The sequence below is a fragment of the Miscanthus floridulus genome, chromosome 10 (genome assembly GCF_019320115.1).
Source record: "Miscanthus floridulus cultivar M001 chromosome 10, ASM1932011v1, whole genome shotgun sequence".
Lineage (NCBI taxonomy): Eukaryota > Viridiplantae > Streptophyta > Magnoliopsida > Poales > Poaceae > Miscanthus > Miscanthus floridulus.
The window spans coordinates 95820536-95831158 of NC_089589.1; the positions used below are offsets into that span (position 1 = coordinate 95820536).

At 40.0% G+C, this 10623-nt stretch overlaps 1 protein-coding gene across 1 annotated transcript; it reads left to right on the forward strand.

The window, feature by feature from the left end:
* The first annotated feature begins 4144 nt into the window (after positions 1 to 4144).
* On the forward strand, positions 4145 to 8964 carry LOC136485149 (cinnamoyl-CoA reductase 1-like). Its single transcript, XM_066482091.1, has 5 exons — positions 4145 to 4277; positions 7738 to 8093; positions 8214 to 8376; positions 8454 to 8643; positions 8742 to 8964. The coding sequence occupies exons 1-5, from the start codon at positions 4145 to 4147 to the stop codon at positions 8875 to 8877; spliced, it is 978 nt and encodes a 325-aa protein (XP_066338188.1). The 3' UTR covers positions 8878 to 8964.
* The last annotated feature ends 1659 nt before the right edge of the window (positions 8965 to 10623 follow it).

Consider the following 10623-nt stretch of genomic DNA (forward strand, 5'->3'; position numbering starts at 1 on the left):
AGTACAAAAGAAGAGTTAATATACATACAATAAGAATTTTAACTAGCTTGAGAATAAAAAATATGTCATAATTAATAAGATTAAATATTAAAATCAAAATCTTAAATTTATGGCATCAAAAGATATGGGCTGCAATAAGAGCCACTATAATTTAAGCTTTTCTTTTTGAAGTTAATGTTTCAACTAAATTCATATTCAAGTTACACAGAGGTGACATGAAAACAGAAAAGCAATGGATATAGATGGAAAAACATATAGATTAGTAACTTATACATCTATCACAACTAGAGATAGAGACAACATTGTATCAGTTGAGTCTATTGTGTTGGAAAATGAACAAATAGAAAACGTGCAATTTAATATTTGTAATTTAATTTAGATTCATGACATCAGAATTTAATATGGGCCACAACAAAAGAGGCCATAGTTTAAGCTAATGTTTAGTAATTGAAACATTTATCATGAATCGATAAAGGCATTATCATAGTTTGTGTTAGAAAATTAACCAAGTCTAAAAACATGCAATTAATTTTAGTATTTTTATTAGTTAGAGGTATATTAAACATTAACGAATAATTATGTGTTCTAAAACTCTATCCCATGCGAGAGCACGGGTTGATGTACTAGTTTCTCTAGTTAGAAAACGTTTGGTAAAACTTCTCCGGTTTGGTAGAAATAGTGAAACAATATATAACTACAATGTCTTGTACTTTTTTCTTTTGTTTCTCGGGTGGCTGACATAGGGTTGGTTTTTTTCTTTTTTCCCTCGGCCATCAGATATAAGATTGTTTAATCGGCTGACCTAGCACCTGCAAAAAAAATAGAATGGGCCGACGTAATTAGGAACTATGTGCGCTGACATAAGGGTGGCTGACATAAGGGATGGTGAATGAACCTTCTCCAGAAGAGAACACTGCAGGGCAACATGATGGGAAGCTACATAGAACTATATATTTGGCATATTCCACTTGGACTTTGATTTATGTATATAAAGTAGGGAGACGAGGCCAAGTCGCAACTGCTCTTTCTCGGCGGCAGGCAAGACAAGTGGAGTAGGAATAGAAGGATAGGAGTGTAAATCTAATATAAAACCAGGAGGCCGGCACGTAATTCAGAATACAATTTTGTGGTGGTCCCAACTCATGAGAAAGCTGGAGCAGTACGTGATGAATGGATCTCGTATATGTGAGCCGGCCAGAATACAATTTTGTAGGGCCAACAACTCGTCAAAAAAAAACTCCGATCGGAAATGACAGTGTTGGCACCCTATTATGGCGCGAATGCTATAAAAGACGGTAGACACCGTGACAATAAAATTCGTAGGTTGTTATTTTAAATAAGTTTTTGCTTCTTCACTTAAACATTATATCAAATCAATATTCATAATTTAATTGGAGGCTCTATATATAAAAAATACAACTACAAATATAAAAAAAATGATATAACAAATTCAACATCTGGAGTGCCGCAATGCAAGCTAAATTGACAATGTAGACCATTGTAATAACTAAGAAGGTAGCCTAGGACCTAACATCTTTTGTTAAATAAATTAAAAGAAAATTTTGAGCAAAAGATACAATAAGCATTAGAGATTTCACTTAAAATGTGGTTAAACATTGCAACAACTAGATTAAATGTTAAAAGCTAAAATATTGATTTATGATTTATAGAAAGATGTGACAAGAACTTATATAACCTCATTTAGATTTCAACTAAATACATATCATAAAATTCTTCTCACAAAAAAAGTAAGGCCATCAGATTGGTAGACTCTAATACAATTCATAATCATAGCCATTAGGATCTATGCTATTTTCTAATAATGACTAACCTCTGTGATTGTGTAAAACAGTTAAAGAACCCCATGAATCTCAATGCAAATTACACACTACTAAAAACATGATCTAAAGTGAACCTAAATATAATGGTAATTTCCGACCTACTATTAGATAGATAATCTATCATAACCACTTAAATATGAATCTAAATTACCACTTTTTTCATTATCTAGAAGACTAAAAGATCCCCTCAAATCTACATCTAAGTAATCAGCTTCTGTTACAACAAATATGTAAATTACTATAAACCACATCTTTCTATGTTACCCAATTCTATTAATATTAATATATTCAAATTTTATTGTTGTAAGTATACATATTATGGCATCGTACATATCAAGTACACATGCATGCTTGAGCGATAAATATATATGTTCTAATTTTACCAACCCTAAAAAATATTTTTAACAACTCATACTAATGGTACTAACAATTATTTGAAACCATATTACTAACAAATAATTAATATACATTTTTACTTTAGATATGTTACTGCCTCCATTCCAAATTATAAATATTTTTTACTTCTCTAGATACATAATGAAACTATATATCTAGACACAATGTAGATCTAAATGTATAGCAAAAGCTTACCTAGAAAAGTCTGAATAACTTTATAACTTGGAATGGAAGGTGTTCATTTTAACTAAAATGTTATCTATATTGGTAGTATAACCATCACTGCACATATAATTTCTTGATAACTAAATTTAAATGCATCTTGAGAAGCGGGGTAGTGCAGACCATATGTGACTATATCTTCCTGACCATTGGAATTACTTTAGAGTAAACAATTATTATATGACCTAAATATTCTCTCTAGGTTAGCACCATTCTAGATCATACTTCAAGCTCTACCATTGATTTTGAGTGATGTCGGGCACGTTTTAAATGACCCTTTATGTCATTGAAAAAGTTAATAGTGCAATTTATGACCTAAAATTCTTATTTTCAAAAGTACAAAAGACGAGTTAATATACATACAATGAGAATTTTAACTAGCTTGAGAATAAAAAATATGTCATAATTAATAAGATTAAATATTAAAATCAAAATTTTAGATTTGTGGCATCAAAAGATATGGGCTGCAATAAGAGCCACTATAGTTTAAGCTTTTCTTTTTGAAGTTAATGTTTCAACGAAATTCATATTCAAGTTACACAGAGGTGACATGAAAATAGAAAAAAGCAATGGGTATAGATGGAAAAAACATATAGATTAGTAACTTATACATCTATCACAACTAGAGATAGAGAAAACATTGTATCAGTTGAGTCTATTGTGTTGGAAAATGAACAAATAGAAAAGGTGCAATTTAATATTTATAATTTAATTTAGATTCATGCATCAGAATTTAATATGGGCCACAAAAAAGAGGCCATAGTTTAAGCTAATGTTTAGTAATTGAAACATTTATCACGAATCGATAAAGGCATTATCATAGTTTGTGTTAGAAAATTAACCAAGTCTAAAAACATGCAATTAATTTTAGTATTTTTATTAGTTAGAGGTATATTAAACATTAACCAATAATTATGTGCTCTAAAACTCTGTCCCGTGCGAAAGCACGGGTTGATGGACTAGTTTCTCTAGTTAGAAAACGTTTGGTAAAACTTCTCCAGTTTGGTGGAAATAGTGAAATAATATATAACTACAATGTCTTGTATTTTTTTCTTTTATTTCTCGGGTGGCTGACATAAGGTTGGTTTTGTCTTTTTTTCCCTCGGCCATCAGATATAAGATTGTTTAATCGACTGACCTAGCACCTGCAAAAAAAATAGAATGGGCCGACCTCTAATTACGAACTATTGCGCTGACATAAGGGTGGCTGACATAAGGGACGGTGAATGAACCTTCTCCAGAAGAGAACACTGCAGGGCAACATGATGGGAAGCTACATAGAACTATATATTTGGCATATTCCACTTGGACTTTGATTTATGTATATAAAGTAGGGCGACGAGGCCAAGTGGCAACTGCTCTTGCTCGGCGGCAGGCAGGACAAGTGGTGTAGGAATAGAAGGATAGGAGTGTAAATCTAATATAAAACCAGGAGGCCGGCACGTAATTCAGAATTCAATTTTGTGGTGGTCCCAACTCATGAGAAAGCTGGAGCAGTACGTGATGAATGGATCTCGTATAGGTGAGCCGGCCGGAATACAATTTTGTAGTGCCAACAACTCGTCAAAAAAAAAAACCTCCGATGGGAAATGACCGTGTTGGCGCCCTATTATGGCGCGAATGCTATAAAAGATGGCAGACACCGTGCACTGAAGACCGTACCTGCCAGTGAAAGGCACGACAAGATGGTGGCATGCGAAGGCGAGACGACGACGACGGTTTGCGTGACGGGCGCTGGAGGCTTCATCGCCTCGTGGCTGGTGCAGCGCCTCCTCTGCAGCGGCAGCTACGTCGTCCACGGCACCGTGCGCGACCCGAGTAAGCTAGACCACCGGCCGGCGGCCACGATATATATATATATATACACTAGTCCATCAACCCGTGCTCTGCACGGGTTAACTTTTGATAAGCAATAGAAAACCCTATTTAATATATATTAGCTAATAAAAATTTCTTCATATAACTAACTTTTATTTGAATTCAAAGTTACACATGTGTATAGAGTTGGCATTGGCATGTCTGAGAGGGATCATCGTGGCACAACTAATGATGTAACATTTGTTTGATTCCAATGCTTGGCGTTTTCTTTTCCTTTTTTTGTGTCCCAGTGGTTGACTCCGTGCAGTATATGGACATGTTGGATGTCCCTCTTTAGGAATTGAATTGTGTGGATAACAATATTAAAATGTTAGTTTATTTGTGGACCTGCAAATAAAAGTTAATAACATGATTGAGTCTTGAATATTGAGATATGTACCTTCAATTGTTTTCATAAATTGTAGTCTTTCTTTGATTTGTCTAATGAAATTTTTGAGGTTAATGTGGAAGTCCATATCATAGATGTTTGGTTTGCCATTTGTTGGTTTCTGATCTTTGGCTCGTGAATAGCTGTCATCGACATAATTAAGTCATTGCTCTTACCTCCTTGACATACTGCCATTACATCTTTCGAATTATTTGATATGTATTTATTGCGCTGTTGAAAAGGACATGGTAACATGATTATGTTTCCATCCTGATAAGAGGTTGTGCCACTTCTTTCATAATCATCTTATAGATGACTTCTTAGGTTGGCATCATGTTTTATGGTGTAGTTTTGTGCTATGTATGATCAATAGATGTGTAATGAGACAATAATTGGATTGATATATTAATCAAACTAGTATTAATGAAAAAGTTTCATGTAGAAGAAAGGAGGAGCATGGGGAGATTACCTTGTTGATCTTGGCAGCATCATTGTAGTTTCTGCTTTTGAAGGTCACGTGTGACAGCGTTGTGCGTTGATATGTCATTCAAGCCTTTATGGTGTTTGCTTGTAGACCGTATATATAAGGCACTATTTGGATCCAATGTTCTAAACTTTAGTTGGCTAAAGTTAATGACTAAAACTTTTTACCACTTAGCTCACTTGTGTAGTTTAACCTTTTTGTGAGATCGGCTAAGCTTTAGATAACACTTTAGACTTCTTGTTTGGAGCCTCGAGAGCTAAAATGGTCTAAAGTTTAGCTGCTAAACTTTAGACCATAGGATCCAAAGTTCCAAATAGGGCCTTATTCTAATTTGATTCCACCATCATCCGATAGATTTGTTACCAGATTTTTTTGACCAAATCAGTAAGATAGATTAGTTAGTTATAGATATAGGTTGGACAAATATTTTTTGGTCTATAGGAGTATGTTTTAGAGACTTTTGCGAGATTCAGAGTAGCGTTTATTAATTGCATGTCTCACGATAGATATATTTGTTTTTTAGGATCGGTTGGCCTGATGTTAATGTATTACCATAACATATATCTTTTATTTTATTTGAAAAAGTGTAGATTCTAGGCTAAATTGTTATCTACTATATTGACATAAAAAGTCGGTACAATTGCACTACAAAGAAAATGTTAAGTCTATAAAAGGTCATTACAATTGCACTGCAACAACTAAAATGTTAAAATTATTATATCAGAGAATTTAATTGTTGTGTAATACTATTATTTATAAATTAAATTACCCGTATCGTCAAAGCATATATTCTACGTAATATATAGTAAAATGATTTAAACAACAATGGTTAATAATTTAATTGTCATAATAACTTATATTAGTATTTGCACGTAATTTTGTGTTTCTTTCTTTATTTCTTTAAAGTAGACTACCTGTGTTGATACAACATAATGTTTTAGTTAAACTATAATAAAATTATTTCTATAGTGATTATCAATTTATTTGTCATAATAACTTATATTAGTCTTTGCATGTAGATATATAGATATTTTTATTTGTTTTTTAAACCGCAAAGGTGGATAATTTAGATATAAATCAAAAGTTTTACTTTTTATTCCTTTGTTTATGACATATGTGGGTAATTGAATGCAAACTTAGCGGCCTCTGAATTTTCTTCACAAGGACAAATGCAGGTAATTTAGATATAAATTTAGTGCTTATTTTGAATTATACTTCATAATGGCAAAGGAGTATAATTTCAATGTAAATTTAGAGGGTCATTTGTTTATGTTTTATAATGGCATATGTTCATACTTTTTATTATAAAATATAATATATTACATAGCTTTTATTAACAATGATGGTTAGAGTTTGCTACATATAAGGCTAAATATTTCTAGTTATTATGATAATTTGTAGGATTTATTTTTTCCTACCTAGTGCTTCTCATGCGAGTTAACGTGAAAGCTATTAAGGTAAAATTATATTGTCGATAAGATTGGAAGGAATCATTGCATTTGTTTAATGGGCCATTGCACGTTTATGTATGCATGAGCACGGCCTAATAACAAATAAATAAAAGTTGAATTGGAAGGGCAAAAAGAGATGCATTTTGTTACTGGCCAATTTGTGTCCACCATACAGTAGAATCGAAATACGAAATGACTTGTTATCTGAATCCGTCTAGATAGAACCTGCAGGAGCTCAGGCTTTTAAAAAAAAAAAAAGTGTTAGCCTTCGTAGATTGTCTCCCGGAGCTCAGGCTTTTTTTTAATTTGTTGGCTTATTAATAGATTAACTGACCGACGTGGACGTGGTACAATATTTCATTAGTTATTAGTAAGTAACTAATTGTTGGACGTGGTACATCATTTTTTTAGTAAATAATTGTGAATGTTTTCCTCCGGAGGATTAAGGGGTTTTTCATAAAAATGAGATATTAATCTATAATGGCATTGTGGGTAATTTTTTATAAAACAAAATAGATCCAATGGTTATGGATGGCTAGAATATTTAGATTTGATGGCCGGATGTTTTTGATTAACATGAGAATTTCTAGTATTTATCTTTTTTATTAACGCATCTGATGAGAATTAATGTGGAGCCTCCGTTAGGACCTCTAATTAGTAATAGTAAGATGCTATGATAGGAGTAGCTTGCTTGCCGTACGTGCAAGTTGGCTAGCTAGCTTAGGCCCTGTTTGGTTGAGCTGTGGCTGTGGAAAAAAGCTGCTGTGGGCTGTGAGCTGTGGAAAAGCTGCTGTGGGCTGTGAGCTGTAGAAAAGCTGAAAGCTGTTTGGTTAAACAAGTATAAAATATACCTTTTATCTTTATCTTTCTTGAAACAACTATGGAAGAGCTTTTTATTCCACCAATTTCGAAAAGCAGAAAGCCAAAAGCCAAAAGCAGGGTCAACCCAGCTTTCAAAAATGAACTACGGAAAAGCAGCTGCTTCTGAAAAAGCACCCTCCAAAAGCAGCCTCTTTGATTGGACTTTTGACTTTTGGGGCCAAAAGCCCAACCAAACAGGGCCTTAGCTAGAACATTACTGATATATATTGCTTGCAGGCGACCCGAAGCACGCGCACCTGATGGCGCTGGACGGCGCCGTGGAGCGGCTGCGGCTGTACAAGGCGGACATGCTGGACTACGCCAGCGTCGCGGCTGCCGTGACCGGGTGCGACGGCGTCTTCCACGTTGCCAGCCCCGTCCCGACGTCCAAGCCCGCAGACCCAGAGCTGGAGGTGGTGGCCCCTGCGGTGGACGGCACGCGCAACGTGCTCAGGGCCTGCCACGATGCTAACGTCCGCCGCGTCGTGGTGGTCTCGTCGGTGACGGCCATCGCCGTGAACCCCAAGTGCCCCAACGGCGTCGACCTGGACGAGGAGTGGTGGTCCGACGAGGACTTCTGCAGAATCATTAAGGTAGGTGCATTGCATTGTATATATTGCACCGCACAAAGCCTATATTAATTACTTAAGCCTTGTTCAATTGATCAATCTTTCATAATAAATTATGAAATGCATGGATGGATGCGCTAGCAGGGCTGGTATTTTCTGTCCAAGACGCTAGCCGAACGCGCTGCCTTCGCGTACGCCGAGGAAACCGGGCTTGACGTGGTGAGCGTCTGCCCGTCGTGGTGTCTCGGACCCCTGCTGCAGTCCACCGTGAACAAGAGCAGCTTGATCCTCATCGACTACCTCAAAGGTAAAATGCATGCATCTCTGGTTCGCGCTCGCGCATAGATATATATATCACAAATGCATGATACGTGCACTGCCCAGGCGACCACGACACCGTCGAAGACAAGATGAAGAATGTCGTGGACGTCCGCGACGTCGCCGAGGCTCTCGTCCGGGTGTACGAGACGCCGGAGGCGTCCGGGCGCTACATCTGCAGGTCGTATCCGATGAGCGTGACTGAGATCCTTGACATCATTAAGAAGTTCTATCCCAACCTCAGCTACCCTAAGAAGTAAGCTTCCAATTCATAAATTAATCCAACATATCAGCTAGTTAGTTGATTCAAGCTAGTGATGACTTCAATTAATTATATATATGATGATTTTGCAGCTTCGTTAAAGTGCAAGACGAAAGGATGTTCACATCGAAGAAGCTGCAGGCGCTGGGGTGGACGTACAGGCCGGCAGAGGAAACGTTCAAGGACACTGTAAAATACTACAAGGATGCAGGCATCCTCCACTTCTAAGCATGCATATATAGTTGCATACGGGGGTGTGAAAAGTGTTGAGGGACACTGCCAGAGTCGCCACGCCGACCGTCGCTGCTGACCGAAGACGGAACACGATGGCCACGCGCATGGCGCGGGCATCCACTCGCCCACGATGTAACTAGCGGTTGCCAAATGAGCAACGCATGTTGTAACATATATAAACCAAAGACAGATCAATGGAATGGTCGATTGGCCAAATTCCATCTTTCTACATGGTATCAGCTGACCAGGTTCATCCCTGATCAAACCGCTCGCCGCCCCCACCGCGGCCAGCTCGCCGGCGCCTTCCCATCTCCGCTGCCTCCGTTTCTTCCTCCCTCCTCATGGACCTCAATCCTCTCTTCGATGCCGACAGCTCCGACGGCGACTCCTCCTCCCACTCCGACGACCTGTCCTACACCGGCGCCATTTCCGCCGTCCCTCCTCCTCCTGTCGCCGTCCTTCAAACCGTTAACATAAAATCCCATGTTCCTGTCGTCCTCGAACTCGCCAATCCCAACTATGACGAGTGGCGCCGTTTCTTCGACGCCTTCCTCGGCAAGTTCAATCTTGTCTCCCACATCTCATCTCCGCCGACCCCTGAGCAGCGCCACGACCCTTACTGGATCGTCGTCGACCAGTGCATCGTCAGCTGGCTCTATATCTCCATCGCCAAGGACGTGCGCAACATCATCCGCACACACAAGGCTACGGCGTACCGCATCTGGCAGGCCATCCACGAGCAAATTTCGCGACAACGAACTGCATCATGCCGTGTACCTCGAGGCAGAGTTCCGCAATCTAGTGCAGGGCGACATGGACATCACCCAGTACACCGAGCACCTCAAGCAGCTCGCCGATGCTCTCCGCAACGTCAGCCAGCCAGTGCGCGAGACGAGCCAAGTCCTCAACATGCTGCGCGGGCTCAGTTCCAAGTACCGCCACGCGATCCCGGCGATCACCTCGCGCCAACCGCCGCACACCTTTCTTTCGGCGAGATCCTACCTTCTCCTAGAGGAACAGTACGACAAGGAGCACGCCAAGACCTCTGCCCAGCACGCCCTGCTCGCCACCGGCGGCTCCAGGCCACCTGCTCCTTCTGACGGCGGATCCAGCGGTGCTCAGCCGCCACCGCCAATCACCAGCGGATCGGCCCCTCGCTACAACACCAAGGGCGGCCGTGGGCGCGGGCGTGGTCGCGGTCGTGACCGTGGCTACAACCAGCAGCACCAAGGTGGCAACTCCTCCGCTCCCCGTGGTCCGTCGGCTTGGACAACAGGCGTAAACCCCTGGACCAGCATGGTCCAGGCGTGGCAGATGCCGTTCCGAGCACCTGGCGCCGGTGTACTCGGTCCACGTCCAGGCACGCCTTCTCATCAGGCCTACTTCACCGGTCAGGCGCCACCAGATCCCGGCACCTACAATGCCTCCTCGCCAACGCAGGACGTTTGGAACCATCAGGCCCTCCTTGCTGCTCTAGCCACAGCGAACGTTCCTCCGACAGGGCCTCAAACCGCCGAGTGGTTCCTCGACACAGGCACCTCATCTCACATGTCCTCAAATGCTGGTAATTTCCCTTCCCCCCAACCTGTTCTCAACTCTCCGCCCATCACCGTCGGCAATGGCACGACCATGCACGTCACTCATCGTGCCTCCACTGTCATCCCCACCTCTCACTATCCACTCAAACTCAACGACGTTCTTGTGTCACCCTCTCTCGTCAAAAATCTCATTTCTGTTCGT

Excerpts from the sequence above, each read along its gene's own strand:
- LOC136485149 (XM_066482091.1), top strand. The coding sequence starts at position 4,145 with ATGGTGGCATGCGAAGGCGAGACGACGACGACGGTTTGCGTGACGGGC. Across the intron at positions 8,094-8,213 it reads ACTTCTGCAGAATCATTAAG|GGCTGGTATTTTCTGTCCAA; the intron begins GTAGGTGCATTG and ends ATGCGCTAGCAG. Across the intron at positions 8,644-8,741 it reads AACCTCAGCTACCCTAAGAA|CTTCGTTAAAGTGCAAGACG; the intron begins GTAAGCTTCCAA and ends ATGATTTTGCAG.